At 43.8% G+C, this 26,195-nt stretch overlaps 1 protein-coding gene across 2 annotated transcripts in view; it reads right to left on the bottom strand.

The window, feature by feature from the left end:
* TAC1 (tachykinin precursor 1) overlaps positions 1-26,195 on the bottom strand; it is a 112,832-nt gene that overhangs the window by 55,807 nt on the left and 30,830 nt on the right. For both annotated transcript variants that reach the window (XM_069648541.1, XM_069648542.1), the window contains exon 3: positions 4,439-4,538. In XM_069648541.1, coding sequence (XP_069504642.1) covers positions 4,439-4,538 — 100 coding nt within the window. The remainder of the gene's footprint in view (positions 1-4,438; positions 4,539-26,195) is intronic.

The raw sequence follows: 26,195 nt of genomic DNA, 5'->3' as shown, positions 1-26,195 counted from the left end.
CCAAGCAACTTTCCACCGTACCACCCCTAATTGATCCATTGCGCTCACAAGCTCAACATGATTCAATTAGTCTATTTTTTAATTAAAAGATTCAGAGTACTCAGCAATCCATCTCTTGCAGTGGGGTGTGCTGTCCAGAGGAGAGGCATTTAGAGAAACCCCTGGTGATGATAAATGACCCTGGGATGTTTCAGCTCGAACCAGTCATGGATGACATTGTCATCATGAAATCAGCTTCCCCGACTGACCCTATTCCTCTCTGGGCTATTCAGTCTGTGCCGTCTGAGGCTATTCCACTTTTTATAGCAGCACTTCAATTCTCGTTTACCACAGGATTTATTTCAGCTGCTCTGAAGCATGCACTTGTTTCTCCACTGCTGAAAAAGCTGCATCTGGACACTGCCCTGGCAGTAAATGATCGGCCTATTTCACTTTTACCATGTATCATGAAGCTTCTGGAAGTAATTGTTGCCCACAACTTCCTTTCTTTTTGGAATCCGTCTCTTTTACATCCTTTTGAATCAGGCGTTCGGCCATCTAGGGGTACAGAGTCAGTTATGATATCCGTTCTGGATGATCTTGCTTTACTCCAGTACCACAGAGTCTGGGTTTTAATTCTCATTGACCTCTCTGCATCCTTTTGATACTAATCGACCATTTCATCTTGCGTCGATGCCTGAAAAATGCAGGAATCTCTGTCCCCCCATAGCCTGGTTTGCATCTCTTCTCTCAATGCTCACTCAAACTGTTCCTTTATCTCCTTTACACTCATCCCCGGAGGCCCTCTCCTGGGGGTCCCACAAGGGTCCTTGCTATCTCTGCTTCTCTTTAATCTTGACCTTCGCCCTCTAGCAGTGCTTATTCACGAGCATGAGGTACGGTTTCATACATGTGCTTATGATACTCCACTTCTTAATGCTTAAATTAATCAGACAGAAAACAGAGATTATGGTAACTGGCTCTGCTTCGTCGCAGGCAGCATGGACCAGGGATTTTTGGCCGGATTCCCTGGGACCTTGTCCCAAACCAAGTAGATCAGTTAAGGATCTCCGTGTCAAACTCTTCCCTTTTGGCTATCAGGAATTACAAATCTTGTCCATATGTAACAAAGGGTTCCTGAAAATGAAAATTACTTAAAGAAATGTTGCATTTTCTCCCACCTGACTCTCGAGCTAAAGTGGTGACGGCATCTATTTTGAGGTCCTTAGATTACTGTAACAGTATCCATTTGGGCCAACTAGCATTTTTGATTCAGCGATTGCAGCTACTCCAATATGCTGCAGCCTGTCTGGCGCTTGGAGCTAATCACCTCTCCCATTCTTGGGGCCTCCTTCAGCAGTTCTGTTGGCTTGCGGTGAGCAGTTGCAATAAATGTAGGGTCCTTTGCATTGCTCATCATGCATTTCATCACTCTGGAGCTGAGTATCTGCAAGCCAAATTGATTCCTTATGTACCATCCGGGCCACTTTGTTCTGCCTCTCAGAAACTTCTGATAGTACCAAGATTTCATAGAGCACAATCAGGAGAACGAGCATTCTCCACACTTGTACCATCAATGTGGAACTCCCGTTGGGAAGTTATTGACCACCTGGGCTTTCAGAAAGCTCTGAAAACGTGTCTTTTATGAGTCTGTCTTGTTTCTTCTATTTCATATGGAGGCTTCTTCACCGGTTGCTCAGCGCTTAGATGCCCTTGGGCCTCAGTTAGCACTTTATAAATGCTGTTACAATACATTACATATGCTACAAAGTACTCTAACAAATGACCTTAAGAAAGTTTCCTTAGATATTGATTTTGCTTCACTTTCGCAGAAATTAAGAAACTTTTTTCATCATCATATCAGCTTTATTGCAGTAAAAATACCATACAAGGCCATACAATGCATACAATCAAATCATATACAATACAAAGCTTTCGTGTAAATCAACATACAAAACAATTACAATACTATATCACTTGGGCAAGTTAAAAGAATATGACAAAGTTAAATGTTTCCTATAGTTAAAATACTTTGTGGGCAAAATACTTATAATGAACAGCAGTCCTACACCAGCGCTTCCATAGTACATTTTCTCAGATTCCAGGCACTCCTTAAATATGCAAGAAAACCCGAAGCAACAATATACGTTTCGGCCTGAAGTAAAAAGGTAAGGGATTGTGCATTGAGTAAATCTTGCTTTTGTCAATAGGGGGTTAATTGTCCTATTCCTCATTTCCACATAACAGGGCCAGAATATAACAAAATGCAAAAGATCCCCAGTTGGACCGTCACAGCGCACGCAAACTGTATTCGGGGCATAACTCTGCCAATTCTTTGTGTTGTCTCGCAGCAGCAATACATCAAAACATGCTCTTGCCAGAATCCAGTGATCTGATGGATTAATATTGTATATCAGGTAGGGCTGTAAAACATCTATTTTTGATACAATAGGATGCTTCCTGTTTGAACCTAACAGCAGCCCCATTGATTCACGTCTAACCTTAATGGAGTCTTGTATGCGCTTTTTATAACACTTCCTCCCCACAATGGTCAGCAGGTTCACAGGACATTGGAGGTTGGAAATATTAGCTTGGCTTAGACCTTCATGTATGAATTGCAGCCACCTCCAAAAGACACCGCGCATCGCGTTTCTTATTAAATCTTGGGTCACTAAGTCTCTCTGATTTGACCAGAAACTGTTTTGCATTTTGTTCATCCCAAACAGAGACCGCTATTGGTATCTGAAGTGACCTCTATTAATCTCAGGCAGGGGTGTTGATAGGTCTGGAAAAGACCCAGGGCTAAGCTGAGTTTGGAACTGTTGGGACTGGGGGCTAGCTAGCCTTTTGGCTGTAGCTCTTGAGATTCTATCCAGGGCTACAACCAAAGGCCAGGGGCTATAGCCCCCTTAGCCGCCCCCTAGCAACGCCTCTGATCTCAGGAGATGATGCGTGATGGTTTCCTATAAAAGCCTTTATTAATAATTCATTATTTGAAACACTGCATCTGCTTAGTATGGCTTCACGGCAGAGGCTTCTGAATTCAATCATCTACTGCATTATGCCAATCCACTGCCATGACATTGTGGCAAGGGGAAACCCCATATACCTCTGTCTCCTGTGAGTTTCTGTGATGTTATGGCAGAGCCTTATTAATTCAATAATCCACTGCCATGATATCATGACAAGGAGATACAGCATTTTCCTCTTCCTACTGCGAGTACCTTGAGAGCCAAGAGAGGCAGAAGGAGCCCACCACCAAGGCTACACACTCTCTGACTCCCACCCCACAGGAGAAGTCGTGATTCTCACAGTCTAGTAGACGAGCTGTGGCTCCCATGATGACAACAGTGTGCTGGCATTGCCATTGTAGGTGACGGAGCTTTGAAAACCAGTCAGAATAGTTTCTACTGCAGTATGAGGCAGCCATTCTGGGAGCGATAGGGATGGTGAAAGGGGAGGAGGTGTGGGTGGGTTGGCATGGCAGGTTGTCAGGTATTTATTGTTTCCATTTACAGGTAGTATAGCCAAGTGGTAACGCGCTCGTCTTGGAAGCAAGACAACACAGGTTCAAAAATCCCAGGTCTGCACTTAGAAACCTCTTCGGTATTAAGCGGGTTATAAAAAAAACAATTATAAACCAATTATAAAGGTAGGCCGGGTTCCCTGGAGTGGTGTGTGGTAGCAGTACACCTGGCCTAACTGTACCTTTTTTATGCAAGAGGGGGACACGCATGCATTTGATTGAGGTAGGCAGGGTTCCAGGGTTCTTTTTTCCTGTTGTTTGTTGATGGGCCAATAGTGCAGAACAAAGGAAGAGGAAAGGGCAAGATGCCAGGTAAGGCGTTTTCCTGTTTGAGGGGGGGGTTGTTTTTTTGTCGTATGTAGTCCCCTTCTCATCCCATATCCTTGCCTTGTAATGATGGTCCATTGGTACAGTGCAGAGCATGGAAAAGCGATCTAGGCAGGGTCATGCACAATCTAAAATTACAGATGTGTAGCTAATCTTTGAGTTTCTAGGCTTTGTTCTCATGGTCTATCAGAGTTCATTTGTAACCCCTTGGTGAAAACTCTGTGAATGCTATCTACCGATCTATAATTCCATACGTATACTTTATTTACATGTCTTTGTTTAGGGGAGGATTGTGGCCTCCCTTTCTGATTTTTAAGCATTATGGGATCGCTAATAACTAGTTGACAAAAGGGTTCTGTGTGATGTCATCGGTTTTATTTCATACCTTTTTTATAGGGTATTTTACTGCAAATATATGCTGGGGAGACCCCACCAGCTCCCCCCAAATACCCCCACCTTAATTATTAAGCCAACCCACTCCCCCGCATACATTTGTGGTAAAGTGCCTTGGAACAAATTCAACAAATTCTCCCTCGATGGAATAACCTGCAATGGAATCTTCGGCATGAATAGGTCAAAGAGGATAAGAAACAGGTATACACTCACCAGTTGTGCGTTTCCCCATCAAACCATAGAACTGATCTGGCCTAGGTTTCCTCGCAATTCTCTGGAGAAAATGTTCAATCAATGGCCCTTGCAGCTCATCCTAAGAAGAAATGAAAACAATAAATGGATGAACATAGGAAGTCTCTTCTTCATAGTCCATTTCTGGCAGAAGTGAAAAGGGAGCACCTATTATTTTTCCTGCTGGAGTCTTGAGAGGATATGTTTTTGAGGAACAATTTGAAATAAACTGTCTCTTTGAATTGTTATTGTAAATTAATGTAGAAAAGAACATCTTCAAATCCCAGTGCTCTCAAATTATGGAGCAGTTATTTATGTTTGATGATGATAGTATCATACAATAGCTATGTGCAGCAGAGTAGCAATGCAAGACTGTCATTATTCTAAAGTCCATACCTATCATCATTTTCATAATTCTGTTATCACAGTGATGAAAGAGACAAAATATATTGGCTTAGGTATTCAATTCATTTGAACAGGAACACAGAGCAGTGTATGGATAGAAGGTACTGGTTTTAATAGCACTTTCTGTAGCACCTAACTGAACACTATAACAATGGAAATAATTTGCCAATTGGTGTTATTGTCCATGGGGCAGCTACTCAGATATGGCCCTGGGGTATTTGTGTGGTAAATTTGCCCAGATATCACCAAACTGTATTACTGTTACCGTCACTTGGTCTGCTGAGATTACTGCCAGATTACAAGTGGTAGTGGCGGTGTAAATCCCATTTTCTTTAGTTCACAGGAATCAATGGAGCTTTTTCACTTTTTCGGTGGAATTTCCCTGGCAGTAATTCCACCATGGCAATTCTGCCAAAATTTGGGACAAAGCTGGCAGATTTTCACCAAACCTGTAATTATGCTGTGTGGTACATTAATAACGCTGCATATAACCTGCACCACCTAACTTGTAAAAGGTCTCCAAGATTGACATGCTCCTGGAGCCTGACTCGCCACCTGACTTGCAGAGAAACTGCCTGCCCCTCTCCTCTTTGCCACCCGGAAGAGCTGTACCACTACTATGTGCCCCTCTATATCCTACCCCACTGTATATCTGTTCTGTTACCTCTAAGTGCTGCATTATGCATTTGTCTGTTGTATACCTCTGTAAAGCACTCTGTTGTGTATCTGTATTGTTGTATACCTCTGTAAAGCAATCGGTTGCTTCTCAAAGCTCAAGACCAGAATCACCACAAGTTTAAAGTAAGGCCTTGAAGGTTTAAACTATTTCTAAATAGCACTTGTTTTCCAAATGGAATGTTTATCTCATGGCATTTTACGTCATCTCCTAACGCTAACTGAATGTGTTTCTGCATACCTTAATTAACTTCTGAATTCTCAAACGGTCAGGCATCTGAAAGGAATTGCGAGGATGCACTTTTTTCGATGCCTAATACTTGAGAATGTGAATGCAGCAAAATTCCCAAATTGATCCTCCGCATTTCCTGTTGGCAGTGCTGCGCCGCATATGATGGGTACCATTGATTACATGCATTATGAATTCCTACGTGGGGAGTAGAGGAGCAATTCACCATTGTGGGATTTCGTGCAGAATTCTGTTGAAAAAGAAAATTACATTTATTTCCCTAAAAATGTTGTCCCATGCCCAGGAAAATGCACTGAATCGACATAAAGGACCCTCCTTCTGTGAAGGGCAAATTTCCCTGCATCTGTGCTGAATGGCACAAGGGAGAGCATGCCAGATCCATGGGCTTAAATACGCAACTTGTTTGTGAATATCGGGTGCACATTTTGTGATAATCCACCATATGTTCCTTTCTCTAAAAGGCATCCCTTCAATTTTGTGAAAAAAAGGTTTAATATATAGAGCTCTTAGAGTGGTAAGACTGATTGATATTCAATCTCAAACTCACAAGTCGAATCACATTCCCTATTCAGGATCCAGTGGACTCTTATGTTCTCCTGAGACTCATTGTACTAAAAAAGTGTGCCCAAACTCACTCAAACACTCTCCTGCCTAATCGCAGAAACATTGTGGACGTACAACTGGACTTCAGTAGAGCAGAGAACAATTACATTTGGTGTAAGCATTTTGATGAATGATAATGACAAAATGTGCTTCCATGTCCATTTATCTACCCTCTCAGAGTACTATACAACGTTCGATGTCCATACTCACATCATTACTTCCTAAAAGGCGTGTAACTTTTCTATGTATTTAGAAGTTTCAATACTAACTGCACTGGAGTGATTCTATGTCTGCTAGTACTATCACACTGCATCTACTCTATTTCCAAGAGCGTGGAACTCATTATGAAACTGGCACACCCGTGTTCTCTTTGTGTGACAGACAAGGCAAATGTTCAGCAATTTCCCCTGGTATATTTCTCTCTAGGTGGGTTTCCAGTCCTCAGACAGAATCCTTATTAAGACCTGTTTATTTGTGAATAATATAAGGGTGTAGAATGAGTAGACTGGCACACAGGTGGCATGCTTGTTGGCATAAACGTTTGTCATAAAATTAAAGAGGAAACCTATCTCTCCCAAGAGGGGTTTTCATTCCTCAACTAAGGAAATAAGGATTCTATCAGAATGCCCAAGTAAACAAAAAGAGTTAATCGTTGTGCGTCAACATCTATTTCCGTACGTTACACTCTTAACTAAACCAAGGAAAATGCTGGTCTTCTTGTTCCAGAAAATTGACTCTTCTTCCTGACCATGGTCTGGTGCCGAAAGAAAGAGTTCTGGAAAAAGATCAAAACCAAAGGTTCCAAAAGCTTTTCTGAAATGGTACTCCATAAGTGCTCACAGAAAAGAAAGTCCCTCATGTTTGCTTTCCCAGTTGACAATGGCAGGGCGATGACTCCCTCCCTGCTCACCTTCTTCATGTTTCTCAATGCTTTCACAGTGCCAGTCGCTTCCCATGGCTTTCTCAGAATTCACCACACAGTTTAAAAGCCAGGGGGAATGACTCCCCTCCCCTGACTCTGGTGTACCAATAAAATGTCTCCCTTCTCTTGGTACTGTATTCTCTCAGTTCTTCTCCACCAGAGGGGTATGCTTATCTTCCCCTGGTCTTCCTTTCACATTATTTTACACAGGTCTGGAAGTGTGGGTCCCATACCCCTATAATCTTGCTGTTGTGGGGAGACCTGGTGTACTACCCTACCAGGCACTGCGAGGAAGAAGAAGGTTGGAGAGATTCTTCTTCTTTGGGTGTGGGTACTAGACCCGTTGTTCCTCTTCTCTGGGTTTTGGAAGACCTGGTTCACTACCCTGCCAGGCACTGCCATGAGGAAGATGGCTTAGGAGGCTGCTAATTATGGGTTGCGTGTCCCACACCAGTCTTTTCTTAATCTTCTACCCTTCGAGGGCTCTACCAACCGTCCTGGTCACCCAGAGCTATGCAGGGTGCTTATCGACTTGCTCTGGTCATTTGTATCTTCTCCACCTTCCATTTGGGTCTCTCTTTGCTTCTCCAGGGTCTGCTGCGACTCTGCAGTGTTCCCCTGTTCCCGGGCTGCGGGTCTCCAGCTGACCGCAAGTACCAACTTTCTCGATCGGCTGATTGCCCGTTGCTTTACATCATTCTCCAGTCCATCCACGGCAAACCTTTCAGGGATTCTTTTGCCTGCCGCTAAGCGTCCCCGTCTGCGCTCTTCTGGCTTCTCTGACCCGCTTCCTCTAGGGTGGGTCTGAGAACATTGGTTTTATTAACAGGTTGTTTCATAACTCCTCTGATGCAGCTAGAATGGTCGCTTTGGTTCTGCTGGGCCACCTGCATGACTATGTGCCTCTTCTTTGTCTTAGTAGCAACTTGGAAATCTTCCAGTGGGTCAATTGGTTTCTTCTTCGTCTCAGTACTTATAGGATACTCTTACTTTGTGGCGCCTACACTCTTCCTCATCCCAATACTTCCTATAATCGTAGATCTACAAAAAAATATATGAATATTATGAACTTGTGCCCTTTTAGCAAACTCAGACGTTTTCTCCTCCTCTTGAGAATAGACCATCTACCGGTCCCAGCAAATAAAGGAAGTTATAGTCAAGTCACCACTTCTGAAAGACATTGCTGGGTGTGCAAAAATTTAGCAATCACTGAAACAGCAAAACACCTATTGACTGCCTGTCCTTCTTTGTCAAAATTATATCGCTTGTACGATGGTAATCATGCCCACAACTTGAATTTTGTTAAGGAACCTATGTTTTGGTATCGCAGCGTTAATTCACATAGCCTAAATGTACATATGGCAATGTATAGTTTATTGGATCAGGATTGAAATTCTTCTGGGTATCACTATCTAGGACAGCAGAATTTGTTCACAATACCATCTTGCTCCATACTTGACTCGAATTACCTTTGTCGAGTGGCACCTAGTGAGCAATGAATAGTTGGGTCTAACTATAGATCCCCTGCCTTAACATAATCATTACACTCTTCTAGCACAAAATTGTGGAAACTAAAGTCGTCCCCTTGGATGTCTACATTGTGAATCGCTAGATGAAATCTTATCTTTCTATCTTTCTTTCTATTCTTATTCTCATTCTTTATTTATTATTTTATCTGTGGATTGCTTATATAGCGACTCTCAAACGTAATCATTAATTATTATTATTATTGTCTAAGTTGCAGAGTAATCTTATGAAGTGAACTAGTGTTCTTACTGTTAATTACATATTCACTAAATATTCTATTTTATTCCTGTGAAATATGAGATAATTACCCTTGTGTGTTTCGTGTTTGCTAAGTTATGTTTTTTTAATAAATGTGTAAAGTTTATACATAAACTGTATTACATTATTAATAAGTTTAAATAAAAAATATAGGAATATTAGGAATAGTATAGGTGTGATGGGGTGGGAAGGTGTGTCAGGGTAAGGTGGTTTATGGTGATCCTCAGGTCGTCACTAGTCCCATAGTGGGCTTCCCTCCCCATGAGATTCACCCGCTGAGAACCATCTCCAGGGGGACTTTTGGGTAGCAGCCTCACCCTCCTGACCTCATGGGAAGGGTATCCCCCTCAGGGAAGAAGTGATGGCATCTGGGGATTGGTCACAATAGCCTACATTTCCTTTACCTTATTCCTTTTTGTTTTAATAAAAGCACTTTGTTTAGCCAGTGGAGAGGAAATGTACTGCAGTACAAAACATGCCGACTGATTAAACAAAAAATCGTAATCATAATCAGACAAATTATACTGTGATTACAATGCATTCGAATTTTGCACAAGAGCTGTGGTTATAAAATGTCTCTTCTAAGTTAAATGTAGCTGCTTTTTAACTCTGGAATCCCATTATCTGTTGTGTTATATATGTTACAGCATAGCTTGAGACCAAATACATGTTTGGGGACAATATTGCCATTCTGTTAACTTCATGTATTCAAAGGATGTGCAATCACCACTTGCACTGAGACAACAGATTTGCAGTTTGTTATATGTCCCCCTTGCACTCAGTCCTTCTGAAATTGTGGAACGGGGTCCACAGAGTGCAGCTGTGCAGTCCTAGGTTGAGCACATTTAGACTGATCCTGTAACAGCCTCAACTCTCAGACATAAGAATAATCAATTATGAGAAATCCTGCAAAACCTAGAAAACTCATGCCATATTTGGAATTAGGATTACAACCTAGTCCAATAATCTCACCTAGAAACTTAATAAAACTCTTTAAATCCACCCTAAAATATTAAATCATAACTGACAATTTTGTGTAACGTTTTTATGTAAAGTTTTTTGTAACGCTTGAAATTGGGGTCATTGTACTAGACATGGTTCTGATGTCATTCCATTCCCACATTTAGCCCACTTAATGGTATGCTGTCTGAATTTGCAATTCCTAAGGTGTTTGAACTTCATTCACTGGAGTTCATTTACTGCTATAGTTGTGTATAAGTGATGATTTTGTGTAACTTTTCATATGAGTCTGGTAGTATTCCATTACACATGCATCCAACTTTGATGGTATACTGTCCAAATCTACAATTCCTATGGTGTTTGAGGTTTATTAACTGACATTAACTGATGACGTTGTGTGATGAACTTGTGTAAGTGATAAGTGACGGTACCGTAACACTTTAAATTGGGGTCATTGTATGCCCTAAAGATTTGGGCCTGCTGTCAGTCCGGTGCACATTCCTCCAACTTTGCTGGTATTCTGTCCAATTTCCCAATCCTCCAAAGAGGGTTGCGAACAAAGCGAGCCCTTGGTGTACTATACCAAGCCGCTGAGGTGCCATGGGGGCGGAGCATAAAGGTTTAGTGATTAAGTAAAAAGGATGGCTAAAAATAGTCAGAGGTTGAGACTTAAGTGGGAAGAACCCCACACTAGATCTGTACTTTTCCAACCTTAAAAAGTCCAGGGCACAGAACATTAAGAATGGAAGAGCAATTTTGGCAAATCAAAGACTATGTTAAACATTCTCAAAAAGCAAGCAATGAAAGACCATAATGACATAGAAACTGCAATTTGCCTATGATAATATGAACTTTACTATGTGTTTCTTGAGCAGACAACAGCTAGAAATAACAAAACTCTTACAACTTTTAAATTAGATACCACATATCTTGAAAGGTATTCAGGGATGAATAGGAGTACAAAAATAGCAAATATAGACTTTTTTTTTAGAACATCACCTATAACAAGAAATGTAATGTAACTAAATATTCATGGCCATCTGCTTCATCTTCAGAAGTGAAGTCAATGAGATCAGTGAAGCTGCCACAACCGCGAACTCAACTACTTATTTTTTAGTAGATTGGATTGATTTCTGAAGGCCAACTGACCACCAAATCAAAAAAGTGAAATTTCAGGAACCTGAGGCAAAACAACATGTCAGGAGATGCATAGACGTAAGAGGAGATACATTAAAAGCATGCAATACAAAGACTAGCTGCATGGTGGCCACGTTGAGAGGACACACAAACTCAGTAACTAACAGTACACTCAGACATCACAGAGCTATGATGTATGTAAACACATATGTTAGGTGAGTGAACAAATGAATGACTGAGTCCATGTGTGTAGCATATACAGCAAACTCAATCGCATCTTGGAGTTGATCTTCACTACAGATTGGGACATGATACAGGACATCAAATGTTAGAATAGCTGTAAACTGTGGTTCGCCTCCAGTGATGAGGATGACAGAAGACAAAATTACGCCACTGCGAGAGTTGCAAAGGGACTGTGGATTATTTTCACAAGATATTGAAGCCTCAATCCTCAAATCCTCAAAGATGTTTGTGACGAAGATCCATGATCTGTACCAGCAGCTGCATTCTGTGCCACCAAAACTTTTTCATATATAGAGAGACACTTGGGAGTCACTCATAGACAACATTAATGTAGTGTTAACAGAAATTAAATAAAGCACCAACTACCGTGGCTGGACTCACTCTTAATGTGGGAGAATTTATAGCAGGTGCCACACTTCTGTAATTTGAAAGCAGCAGTCTTCTTTTCGGCCATGAATCTGAGGACCCAAAGACACAGTGGGATCATCCATCAGGACTCCTAGATTCGGGCCAGATGTGAGGACCATAGTGACTTCATAGAAATAGAAGGCATCTGAAATTTGGATTTTTGATGATCTTTGGGTTCTAAATGAAGGATTTCTGTTTTGCCTGTGGTTAGCTGCAGCCAGTTATATCTAATCCAGGCATGAGGGATGTCTAGGCAGATCCCACAGTTTCCTCATGCAAGATACGTTTGTAGCTAATGTATAGTTGACTATCATCAACATATGAATAAAGGACAACTTTAAATCGATATGTGATCAAAATGGGGCAGCACACAGAGTTTGAATAAGAAGGGGTAAGATTGCAGCACCCCACATCAGACACATATGGTTATACAGTGACAATCTCCAGTCACTAGTTAGAAGGATCGTCCCTGCAAAAAAGGAAAGCCTGATAGGCCAGTAACAAGCATGCCATTAGGTGTAAGGTAAGCCTGAAGCAATGAGGTGGCCACCGTTTACACATTTTTGGGAACTTGAGGAAGAGCGGCAATAGCAAGGAGGATGGCAATCAAAATCTGCTTTTATTTGACATTAGCTAATGAGAGCATGATCGGTTGTGTCAGAAGAGGCTATCAAGTCACATCCAGTGTGGGAAACAGTGTGGCTTGACACACTCTAGGTACGTTCTTGTAGCCTCTAGCCTCACAGCTTGCAGCAGCCTCGCAGATCGTAGCTGCTTCACGCCTTCACGGCTCACCTTCATGGCTCATGGCACACTCTCCTTGCCCTAGTCTTAACGCTGGAGAGCTCCTTCATCCGCGAACTGTGGAAGCACTGGAATTAAGGGACAACAGTCTTGAGACCTGCAAGAACAACGAGAGGCCGAAGGTAGAGGGTCAGAGGGTTTGAGGGGGGCCAGCACAATTCTCTAAAACTCTGATTACCCGGTGGGTGCTGAGTCTTGTTTGTTGGTGTTAGTTGGAGCACTGTATCTGGTGCACTGTGTGTGGAGTGCACAGCTGGAGTTGTTTGGTGGTGTTTGGGATGTTGGACACCAGAATGCAGATTGAAGTGGAGAAGGGAGAAGGGTATTGCTCTGCATTACTCTCTTCCTGCTCCTTGCTCCTTTCCCCTTATCCCTTGCCCATTGCTCATTGCTCCTAGATCCCAGTGAGTGCAACCAGCACCCTGGGGGAATAAACAGGAAATAGGAAACCAGGAAACCTGAAAAGGCAAGGTGGGAAGGCACTGAAAGGCAGTGATGTTAGAACAAAGCTCACTGTAGCTCATTGTAACTCTCTTCCCTCGCTCCTGTCCATTTTGACCCATTTGATCTCTAATATTTTTACTCCAAAAACTAAACCACAAGTCCCACACAAGTCCCCCACACAAGTCTCTCACACAAGTCCCACACATTATTTCAAAGACATCTTGTCAAACAGCTCCACATAGAGTATAGAGCATAGGACACAGGGCATAGGGCACAGCACATTGAGCTGGTAGTAGATAAGAAGACAAGTGCTAGGCCCTCATTGGCACTAAACAAAGATCAAAGAACACCAGCATGGTCCCAAAACTCAGAGTATGGAAGACCATCACAAAAAGGGAGGAGCATCGACCTCACGACAGGGGAAACACCCCAGGCAAACAACTATTGATTGGGTGGCAAGAAGCAAAAAGGCCACAAATCTTGCTCATTGCCAGCACAACGGGGGCTCTGAAGTGGGGCTTGGTCTGAGCGTGATGGGGGATAATGCCCTTGTCACAATCCCCACAGTGCCTCCCGTACCTAATGCCGCTACTAATGTAATCAGTGAAGCCCAAATTCAAGTCTACGCAATGCTGCGTGCAGAAGGGGCAATGACGGCGGCTAAAGAAAATGGAGAATTATACTGTTCAGATAGCATCCCCCTGAAGTGGGGCCATTAACAACTTCTGAGACCACTGGAAGTATAATTGTAGACACACAGCAGGCAGTGTCCAGACAGATACAACATCCAACGTCCTGAAAGCAGATCTGTCGAAACATTCCACCAAATAGCTCTGCAAATGGACCGGCAAACGAACCAGCTTGATAGCATGGATCCTACCTGGGAACAAGAACCTGCAGCCGGGATGGTTGGAGCAGATGGGGCAGCAACAACAAATGGCCACCTGTCATACACGTCGGCCCTGGCAGCATTGGAGCACTCAATTGACTGTTATTATGCTGAGAATTGTTTCAACGACCTGAGAAGGGCAACCGTGGATGCAGCGAATAAAGGGGTACGTCAAACCCAAAGGGTGGTCCACAGCATCCAAGAGCAGGAAACTGAAACTGATAAGGTTATGGAGGATCTGGGGTTTAGCAAATCCATCGAGTCAGCATCAATGCTGGCTAAAATCCTGCCTAGGCAACCGGAAGACGATGATGCAGATAAGACGGGAAGAAGATGATGGAAGAGAAAACAGCTGAAAGAGGTTCTGCCTATTCCCATGATAATTAGGGATTCATTTGGTGCTCACTGCACAACCCCCTATCCAGCGGAAAAAGAGAGAGATTCACCATTGTCGGAGGAACCTGGTGACCAGCTACCCAGTGTGAAGCGCACAGATAAAATCGTGGGCCGACCTACTGAGAATATAGCAGAGAAAGACTGGAGCCCAACCGGGTAGTCCTGTCGGCTTGCTTCACAGAATATCATGCCAAGGGACGCCTATGATTGCAGTATAATCTTTGGAGGTGATCTACAGGATGAATCAACCATAAGCACAAACAGGGAAAACTTGCTATACTTCTCCAGGCACATAATCATACTTTCCAATGCACACCTGGAGCTCAAAGATGTATACAGACAGCTCTTGGATAGATCTGAAAGGGATGCTGAAAAACTGGGCACATGCCTAGGAGTCATCAGCACCTTGGTAAAATGCATGACAACAATGTTGGGAGCAGAAAGTCCAGCTGCCGGGGGGGTGCAAACAAGGCACAATGATAGTGACAAATGCCCATCTAAGGGCCCCACTGACAGAGCTAGGAATAATGCCGAGGTTGCATTAACGTTGGCACCAGAGGGTGGCCTAGACTGAACTAAAGGGGATGAAGGTATAAACATGTAACCACTCTCCGAGCCCATACTCTCCAACGAAAAAGAGAAAAAAAGGACAACCCCCAAGACAGACTAGGACGATAGGAAGACCTAATAACATAGCAAGTGGGAAGCAAACAGGGGCCGCAAGAAATGGCACAAGGTTACAACAAACAGGGATGGTGACCAAAATCTAACCCGAACAGCATCATCCTCATGAAGAAGAAAGCCAAAAATGAGATCATTTTGGACCCCTGGCAGGATGGAGGAACGTGAATCATATCTGTTGCTTCAAGGGCCTAACACATGGAAACAAAAATGGCCACAAAAGAACATTGGCGAAGGCGCTATCCGAGGCACTGTGTGTGAGTGATATCTCGTTCAACTTACTTCCGAACATTCGCATCCTATCAGACTGCATGTTGTGCAAGGGGTGTAATGTTCGCTTTTGCTTTGAAAACCCAAACTTTCACTTATGCAAACTAAATTGCAGAAATGCACTAGCCATGTAGAGGATTGGGATGTTCGAAGATTCAAAGGCAGGGCTATGCCTCCTATATGATTCTTGGTACTCTTGGTACATAGAAAGGGGCAGTTGCAAAGAGTGGCAACAACTGACTGAATGGGCAGGCAGGAAGAACAGCAAGAATATCAAGTCGCTCCTAGTCTCCTAATTATAGACCTGACAAGACCTGAGCTGGAACAGACATTCGGGCAGGGTCTACCAGTGATTTCCCAAGTATCCAAACAGGCAGGAGAGAAAGTTTATGGATTTGTGACACAGGTCCCACCACAAAAGCTGCTCTAGGGGAACAGTGGCCCAAAGACAAGAGGTTGAAAAAGGCTGGGAGACTGGATTTGCACGAGGATAAGCGTCTAGGTCAGGATGTAATAGCCCACACATCCACTTTGAACCAGCCGGTCAAAAGCTGGGGGGACATAACGGAAGGTCTCTACCACTGTCTCCTTATTTTCATGGAATATAGCAGAGGCAAAGCACATGTTTCAAGGGGAAGACATAAGACTTTTGATGCAGCAGTTCAAATTTGTTCTCCTTCAGGAGACATAGGCACAAGACACACTGCACCTGATGGCTTTCAATCATTCAAGATCCAAGCATCAAAGAGTACACGGGGTTGCTCATACGGGGGAATGACAATCTTAGTCAAGTCCCAGTATAAATGTGATCACGTTGAACTAAATGCAGATCATCATTACTTGCAGGTGGTAAAGGTTAGTCTGGACATCAATATGAGAATTGTCCTAGTTAACTTTTACAACAGCCCACATACATCCAATAAGGGGCGGTGTATAATCCAACTCAAGCAACTTTTCAATGATCATATTGCTGACCTGGATCAGGGCACACATATGATACTGCTGGTGGGGGACTTTAATGTAAAATGTGGTGGCTGCCCCCCACCACATCCATTAGATGACACAGAAGACTACCTATGGGAAGTCCAAGATCCAGAAATAATGGATCCTAGAATGTGTGGGGAGGGCCTCAAGCTAACACTGTGGTTGCATGAATGGGGGTGAGAACAATAAATGGCCAGGCCACGAGTGATAGACTGGGAAAAGCATCCTTAAAAAGGCACTAACGGAAGTACAACCATTGACTACTGCTCCTTCCCAATACGTTTCTGGAACACGATCAATGAGTTTCACGTAATGGAGGATGAGTTGAGTGATAAGTATTCTCTGGTGCTGGAACTCAATATCAGCACGCCACAGGATAACATCATCAACTGGCACCTCGTAGCAAATGTAATGGAGGCCAACAAGTGCACAATAAGGTGGCGCCCTGATAACAAAAACGAATTGTTGCAGAACATCTATAGTGATGCTGCAAGCTTCCTTATTCACATAATAGAGGAGATGGTCAAGCTCCGGGTGGGATACAATATGCTCGCAGATTTCGACCAGCTATGTAAGATGCTGACCGCAGGGTACCAGAAAGAGGTGACTAACAACACTTGCAAAAAACAAGCTGCCTGGTTTGACAAGCATCGCAAGCAGGCAAAATCATTATTGCTAGCTGAATTAAAAAAGGAAAAGAAATTGATAGAAACCTGGTCAGACTAGCCAGAGCAAAAACTACAAGCAGGAGGTAGTGAACCACAAGTGAGATCTGGATAGGGAGGCACGTGCTTATTTGGTGCAAGCAGCTAGGTCAAATGATGGTAGGACGTTCTGGGATCTTGTCTCTTCAGGGCCCAAATATAAAAGACCAGGGGATGGGCTGGAAACTAGGTTGATGGACGCAGATTGGATTCAGCATTTTTCACTCTTAATAATCTGCCGGAAGTAGCTGCGGGTGAGATAAATACTGCACCTAACCAGGCATAGAACCCCTTAGATGATAGACCAGGCAGAGAGAAAGTGCAATTGGTGACATTTTCAACCAAGGAAATACTAGATGCAATCGCTCATCAAAAACTCAGTGGATCACCAGGCTCAGATAGCATCCCGGCTGATTTGTTTAGAAAAGAGGTGGATCTGTGGGGCCCAGTACTAATGGTGTGCATCAACGCCATGTGTGCAAAGGCACAATTTCTGGGATCATGGGCAAAGGCAATAATCCAAACAATTTACAAAAAAATCCCAAGAGATATGCCATACTCATATAGACCAATCTCGCTCCTTGACTCTCTGTATAAAATCTTTGGAAGAGCGCTACTGGGGAAAATCGAATCTTGGATCGATACCAGTGGCGCACACAAGATACAACTTGACTTCCGCCGGGGATTAGGGATGAGCAAGCAGAATCTCAATCTCTAGCTGATCTTGGCAAATTCTCTCCACCTGAGGGGCGAAACCATATATCTTGCTTTCATGGACCTATGCACAGCCTTTGACAAAGTGTACAGGAAAAACCTTGGGCTGTACTTGGGTGATGGGTTGCCCGCTGGGGATAACAGACCTATTGATTAGTGTGCATAATAATACCCAGGCCTGCATGAGAAGTGGCTCCTCTGGCCACTGTACTGCTTACTTCCAGGTCCAGGTGGGAACACGACAGGGATGCGTGCCTCAACGGGAGGTCATACCCAGTCTTGGAATATGCCGATGACATGGTCCTGATGGCAATGATCTGCATAAATGGCGTATCCCGAGAATCAAGAAATTTGACTACCTAGGGATTCGCTTTACCTCAAACCTGAAACCGGCGGCCCATATCAAGAAGCAAGGGGCTAGGTTTAATCAGTCGCTTGGGAGAGTTAGGAGATTTATGTCAATGTCGAGCTCCAAGCCATTAGATCTGATAAAAACAGTATACACAAGCAAAGCGAAAGCAGTGGCGAAATATGGAGCATCATCAGGGGGATATGAGAACACAAGCAAGATCCAAGTCTCAGAGAACCATTTCCTGAAACTCATCCTTGGTCTCCCCCGATCAGCCCCAAATTACAGTGTACACACTGATCTAGGGATTCTGTTTGTGGAGGATGAAATAGAGCTGCAACCAATCCTGCACTGGCTTAGGCTATGGGCTAACCCGAAGGTGGGGGTAACACACTCTCTGATCAAAAATCTGATAGGCAGAGGAGGTCACGAGAATGTCCCATGGCTCACAGAGGTGAGGAAGTGGTTGGCAAAACTGAACGCTGAACATCCACTGACAAACCAGAAGCTAATCACCAAAGCCATTGTGACAAAGCTTAAGCTTCAGGCCTACTCCATATCGCGGGCTGAGAGAGAATGTCTGGAACTGAAGAAAGACACTAAGAGAAACCTGGCAATAATCTCAACAGAGGCAATACAATATTACTTACTATGGGCACACAACCCATGTGAAAGAAACATCATAACTCAAGCAAGATTCAATTGTCTCCCAATAAGATCTCAGTGGGTAGGGAAAGCAATGTGTGCCTTTTTGGTTGTGATGCTGTGGAGGATACTTTGTATTTTGTGTTGTTCTGTCCAGTCTTTAAGGACATCAGAGCAAGAACATTGGCTCAAGTCTTCACAGACAATTCACACAATGTGGAACAGCCTTGTTATATCTCCTGTGGGCAGAAAATCTGTTTGTGAGCAGGTCACTGTTATCCTTCTTGTGACAAGCTATCCCCAGGAGCGCATGTGTGTTATCCTCCATATGTGTTAGTTGATTGGCTCACAAAAATAGCCCTGCTCAGAACAATAATAACAAATGGGGGAGGCACATCCTAATAAGTGCATTACGCAAAATGCCTGACCGTAACGCATATGGCTGCTACCTGTCATCTATCATTCTCATTGATAATAGATGATTTTTTAACCTTGTGGTATCTGGAAGGCATAAACAGAGCTTCTATCTTGCACCCTGGCATCTGCATTTGCCAGAACTATGTATTGCTTGTGAGATCGAATGTATTCATGCATGTTCACATATTTTACCCTTTCTATGGCATATATTTATGTGTTTTATTCTTTTATTTGTCGAAATAAAATGATTTTGGTATTATATAAAGCCATATCAAGTGACTTGGTAAATTACATCTGTTAGGGAGATTTCTCACACAAGTGCTCAAATCCCTCTACCTTAGAGCCCTCCAGCTCTTTTGCTATATTTTGGGGCTTTGGACTTTTCATTTTCAATGTGTTTTACTTTTGTGTTCTTTGGTAATGGAGTTTTTAAAGCAAACTCCATAGGCATCATCTTTTTACAGTGTGTCACCCAGCACCTCTAGTGCAGTGACACAGGGTTGTCTTTTCAGACTTCCCACTTTCAACTCCATTTTTTGGGACGGATTACTGTCTCCCAGAACATGTAAAATTGCCATTGACTTTGATCTTCCAATAGAGTACTGGAAGGGTTAATAGTTATTCCCTATTGTCTGATTCTCATTAGTATGTTCCCCTTTCTCTAGGATTTGTCTGGTGGCAGTGGTATCTACCATTTTTATTCTACCGGAGACTATTCTACCGTTAGAAGCTATGGTGGTAGCCTCAAACTCAAACCCGGTAATCCACTTTTATTTTAACTTGGTTCCGGTCGAGTTGCTTCGCCATTTCTTTTTGTAAAGGTCTTTCTAGTGTTTTACTCTGCGCGCCAAACCAGGTTTGGTTCCTTTGTTTGCCGTCCTTTGGCGGGCTTCTGCACAGAAGTCCTCCTTAGGCACCTGAGTGTCTGGGTGGACAGGATGTGAGGGAGTGGTTTGAGGCCCCCTGCACACGGTGTCCTTGGAGACTCAAGTCACACTCTTGTTTGATTGGCTATGTGGCTCTCCTGTCAGGACAGCTACCCTGCTATGTGATTGACAGCCAGGCTGTGTGAATGGGGGATTTGGTGCATTAAGCCAGTCTCTGGGACTGGAAGGCAGATTCGCCTCTGGAACGAGAGAACCAAAGAGAAGCTGAAGGAAGACGACTACTGCAACTACTGGACACCCGGTGAAGCCCTGCTGCAGGTCCGAATCGCCTGAAACTTTGACGACAGAGGAGATCTGCAAGGAATCTTCTCCCCTTGAGCTTGGTGGGAACAACCAGGTCACCAAACGCCAGACACCGGTCCTCATCCTGGTCGAATTTGCTGTGCATCGCTGCAGCAGATCAGATAGCCAGTGGGAAGAGAACCAGTTTGGGTTTTAAGGAGCGCAACTTTTAATTGTTGTTTTGCTCTGCTGCTGGCTTCTTCCCTGGGCAGTGCAGGACCCTGCAGCCGTCCTCCTTCTTGTCCCCACGACAGAAGCTTCAGGAACCATGAGCCTGCAGGAACTGCCAGGAAAAACTGCCTCAGCTACAGCATTCTTCTTCTTTTAAGGTACTGTTCAAATTCGGTTGTTCGTTCCGTGCGACCGCAGAGAAAGTGCAGGAAATCTTTTGCCTCTCCAAAGGCTTGTCCTTCTCTTCTCCTTTAAATAACTTTTCCTCCGCCCAACTTCGTTTTCAACGCTTGGCAAAGACTTAACCGCAAACTACTTTGAACTGTTTGATCCTCTGCAAAGACTCTGCTCCATTAACATTGGCCCAGACCTATTGACTTGAATCCTAGTTGTAGTAGCCTTTTCTAGATTGCCATGCCTATAACTTGTTGGTGTTGTTGATTTTGAATAACCTTGCCTTTTCTCCCTTTTAAATCGCTGGAGTGCCATTTTGCTCACACTTCATTTTGAGCTTAACTTGTCCAGAATTGATTGGGTGTTGTAATATATTAAGACTGTGATTTTCTAATGCTTTATGATAGTGAACTGTTTTATAACTGATGGTGTAAATAAATGTATATTATTTTACTCAGAAACCTTGAAAAAGTGTTTGTTTGAACCATAGTAATTGTAGTCCTTTGTGTAACCTCTTGTACTGTCCACTTTACTCTTGAGATAAGTCTGGCTGCTCAGCCATCGCTACCACTTTACTGTGTAGTACAGGCTTGTACCAAAGGTGAAATTGTACTTACACTTGTAGCCTTAATTGTGTGCAGTGGTCCCAAAGGGTACTGCATATGATTCTGCCTAACAACATCTCAAATTGAAAACTTGATTACGAAAAAAATAGCAAATACAATCACTAAATAATCACATAAGAGGTGGAGCAACATTATTTATAACCATATTACTTATGGTGAATAGGTATTAGGCCTAGTTGGAGGCTTCCTAGAAATGTCAGCACAGATCTCCCACATCAAAGTACTGGTGAAGCTGGCATCCCAGTCCAGGCAACATGCAATGATTTCCATTCTCACCTTCACACTTACAACATACCAGTAGAAGTGGGACCCATAGCGGTAAGTTGGTGATGGATTGCACTCAGAGGGCCTGATTTCTAAAGTGTTTTTTAAACTGACTTTTCCATTCAAAAACGCTTTGTAAATCAGCCCCAAAGTCTTTCAGAGGATTACTTTAGTACATTAGTACGCGTTCCATGGATTTACAGGCGGCAGAACAGTTCTTGAAGATAATATGAGCTCACATCAGCAAGCACTGTACGTGAATTAGGATAGGTATGATGCGATCACGGTTGCGAGCAGAGCAGGGATTGATAGGCTGGTTACGGGGAAATGTCTTTACTTTGTATAGATGAGAAAACTGCTATTTGAAGTCTGGGTCGGTTTTCTTGATACAGGCACTGACGCATAGTTTGATGTGAATATAAAAGCGGAATGAGTTAGCTCAGGTCCTGGGCTGTGATGTGAGCCCTTCCAGGTTCCTGTGTGGAAACTATATATATATAGGAGGACTTCCCGAAGTATTTTCCTATGTGTCTGCCAAAATGCCTTGCTCAGGAGTGACCTTTTAGTGGGGAAGTTGAGGTCCTTCTCTCTGAGGGTAGCTATTTTGAAGACCCTCACATTTCACCCCTTGTTTCTCTTGAAGGGCATACCCATAGACAAGAGAGAGACCCACAACATTGGATATGACAGACCTATTCCTAAGTGAACCCTTCTGAATATCATAACCCCTACTATCCTCAACCACCTTCACTCTTAAGCAAAGCAAACATACAGCTAACTCCTATAACCAGCAGTAAAACACCCTTTACTGGTAAAACAGGGATACGTCCCCTTACATGATGCCTGGATCTTTCCAGGTCACCAGAGAGTAGTCCCCTGTAGTGGTCTCCCTGCCTTAGAACAATGTCAACATAGACTAGACGTAGTCTGTGCTCCCACATCTTCAAATCAAGATCCCCTAAGAACACTCCGATGAACCTCTCTTGCTTCTCCCTCTCCTCATTCTGTGGTGGGATCCCATTTTGTTCCAGAGACGTCGTCCAGTATTTGAGGGACCTCAGAGCCACCTGTAAGTGTATACACAGTGCCTTTATAATCAAATGGCAGGGTGAAGGGGATGCCTCACCTGTTTTGGACATTCTTTTCCAGTCAGTCAAGTCTTTAGTGGTTTCATAGCTCTTTGTCGATTCAGCGTCCCCCCAGACAGGTCTTAGAATATCTGAAGTTGACATGCTTACTATGTGATGGTGCCCCACTGCCTTGCCCTAGTCAAGATCTCCAGCTTATTCTTGTAATAGTGGCTTTTGGCTAAGACTGACTAGGGACCTTTTGTCGCCCCCTTTGAGTATGCCGTCGAACAGCACCGTTTTCTGGGCTTCTTCTCTATGAATTCCACCTCATCTGTGGCAGGGTCGATATGCGAATGTTGTTCCTCCTTTCTCTGTCCTGCATGTCCTCAGGTTTAAGGGCAGCTTCGTTTTCCCTTTGTTCCAATGCTTTGAGGTATGTGCCAAAGCTTGTTTCCATAACATCTATGGAGGCTTGGTTATTTTCTATTGCTTCCAACCAGTCTTCCACCTTGGTGACTGTTTGCTTAACTTCTAAGACAGTGGATTTAATTTGTGTGCTCAGGGTTTTTATTTCTTGTCGGATGTTGCAGATGTCTGTCTTGATTGGGGCACCTGCTCCATGCATTTCAGCCATCTTTAGAGGTTGCGGCCCCAGCCGGCCACTTCCAGATGCCTCTGTGGGCCTTGGGATCTCTCCCCCATAACCCTTGTGTTGATCTCTGGGGGGCCGAGGAGCCGCCCACTGGACTTTTCTTCCAGTCGCTGCTATGGGCACCGGATCCCCCCCATGACGCTCGTGCCGAATTCCTGAGTGCCCTGCTTCTACTCTTCCACATGGACCCTAGATCTACGGTGGGGCCGGCCATAGCCTCCCAGGGCACCACGCAATGTCTGCCCCCATGCCTGCCAATGGGATCCCTGCACCTTGCCTTTGGCAGACCCAGGCGGCACCTCCAGAGACTCTGTGACCCTGGCCATCCTTGAGTGGAGGTGAAGGGGGCAGGCCAGAGAATCCCTGCCTCGCGGCCTCACCTTCGTCTGTCTTCGCCGACGCTGTGTGCACTGTGCAGAGTGTCCTTTACATCTGCTATGATGCCCAGACCCCATGCGGCTTTGATTTCAATGCGCACGGCATTGGAGGGCCCACCTTCTCTATGGCGATGGGCCTTTGCCACAACCAGGGTGGCGGACAACCTCCTCGACTGCGGATTTATGCTGCATCCACAGTGCCGTTGGGGCATAGCAGCACCTGCAGTCGCCATTCTGCCGTGGATCTTCACCCCCACGTATCTCTATCACAATGGCGGGCACTCGGGGTGTCCAGGGCCCTACGTTGAATTCAGATGCATAGAAAATGAATCATTTCATTCTGAATATTATCTGTAAAGGCAAGGTTAGGTGTTTGATTATTGATCCATTCCAGAAACTGCAAACAACAATTTATCACTTGGCCAAATGCAGAACAAATTCAAAAACTTTCAACAACACCTAACGCTCTAATATGGGTTATTATCTCCATAAATATATCTCTACTCAAGGTTTGCCACGTACAGTTTCACTACATCTGCAGAAAATACTGCCCCCATACTTGACATTGTAAGGTAAATTCCTCTGTGTACACGAAACATGCTTTGTAAAAGTGGATTTAAATCCTCATCAATAAATTGCGCCACAAGTGCCGAAAAACGTGTCATCAGAGGGCAGCTCCCAAGGGAGCACTGAATTGCTTGTTCACAATAAACAGCTTTGTAACTTTACATATAATGTGGCGCAATGTATTGATGAGGTTTTAAATCCACTGTTCTAATTGGAGGTGGGGAACATTGACCTCCCGACAGGCCCGGCAGTCTCCAAAAAGTGGGGCTGAGCCGGGGCCCTGCCGGGGCCCCCCGACCTCATCACGCCATGGCGGCCGCGGCGGGAGATGCGCCCACCACTTTAACGTCAGGCAAGCTGACAGAAGTGCAAGCCAGGCACACCGTTGCTGTGCCTGGCTGGCACTTACGTCAGTCACTGTAACTTTCTGTGATGACCCCTCATCTGAGGGGCCATCAGAGGAAGCTAGAGTCCTTTAGTTTTCCCTCGCCAGGTCACTGAGCCTCAGCGAACCCGCGGGCTCCATGATCAAATATGCAGATTAGATCACGGAGCCCGCGGGTTCGCAGAGGGTGAAAGACGCCTCAGGGTCTGTGATCTCTGCTCAGAGCAGAGATCACGGAGCTCGAGGCGCCTTTCTCCTTTGGCAAGGCTTTATAAAAGATGCCTTCAACTGTGTACGTTTAAGCCATCTTTTATAAACGTAGAAATATTTCTATGTTTATAACAGACTGCTTGAATCGTACACAATTCAAGGCATCTTTTATAAAGCTTTGTCGACGGACAAAGCCACCTTGGGTTTTGTCCGTCCTCAACGCTTTATAAAAGATGCCTACTTTTCAAGCCGTCTTTTATAAACATAGACCTATGTTACAAATGTCTATGTTTATAAAAGGCAGCTTGAAAAGTACACAGACCATAGTAAGGTAAGCACACAAGTGTGCGTAATTTACTATGCTTTGTGCACTTACAAGCCACCTTTTATAAACATAGAAATATGTAACATTGCTATGTATATAAAAGAAGGCTTGAAAAGTCACAAACCATAGTAGTACGCAAACAAATATATAAATGCTCAAATACATTTATATATTTGTTTCCGCACCTTACTATGATTTGTGCACTTTTAGGCCACACCCACAATGGAAGCCACGCCCCCAAACGAGGGCCCCCCCTCAATTTCTTACCCCACTTAAAGCACTGTTGCAGGGCGCAACAAGTTGCCAGCTGCAACCCCCACTTTAACCTAATGCTTCGTAAAAGCAATTTCAGCTACAATAATCCTGAAGTTAGAAGGAATACCTTGATGAAGATGATGTCCAGCTAGTCCTTCTATAAGAAATTCTAAAGAAGGTTGCAGTGGAGTACCTGTGTACAATTACACAATAAGGGGAACAAGGCATTCTGTAATTGCATCAGATGCATGCCTTTGCACATATTTCATCATTTCCATGTTATATGTAATATGTAGTCATATCTGCACTACTGAGGGTTTTAGGAAAACAAAATTACATGTGTGGAAATGGGTTCCAAAATGTATCCCCTACCAGCAACAATGGACCTTCCCTTTAGTTTAATTAATGTTTTACGCACTGTTGGTAACATTTAGATCACTAGAATCACTGGATTAGATTTATTCAAGAATCGAAATTCTTGATTGCTAAGCCACCGGCTCTCTAAACCCTCCTGTGTGAGCACGCAAATTAACTGTGCAATGTCATCAGTGTGTGTAAAATACCATACTATACTATTAGAAGGAAATTCTGATTTGCTTGAGAAACTGGCCCAAACATGGCTTGGAGACAACAATTATGTTTCTGCTGGAAGATCTCTCCCAGCAAGATACACAAACAAGGAAAATAAGGAAATACTATATAAAGAAAGGTCCAGGCAGCGAATGATGTTTGTTTTCTAGTTTATATAC

This window comes from Ambystoma mexicanum, chromosome 2q, assembly GCF_040938575.1.
Source record: "Ambystoma mexicanum isolate Mex_15411 chromosome 2q, UKY_AmexF1_1, whole genome shotgun sequence".
NCBI lineage: Eukaryota > Metazoa > Chordata > Amphibia > Caudata > Ambystomatidae > Ambystoma > Ambystoma mexicanum.
Note: the sequence above shows the minus strand (reverse complement) of the source record. Positions and strands in the feature narration are given on the sequence as shown.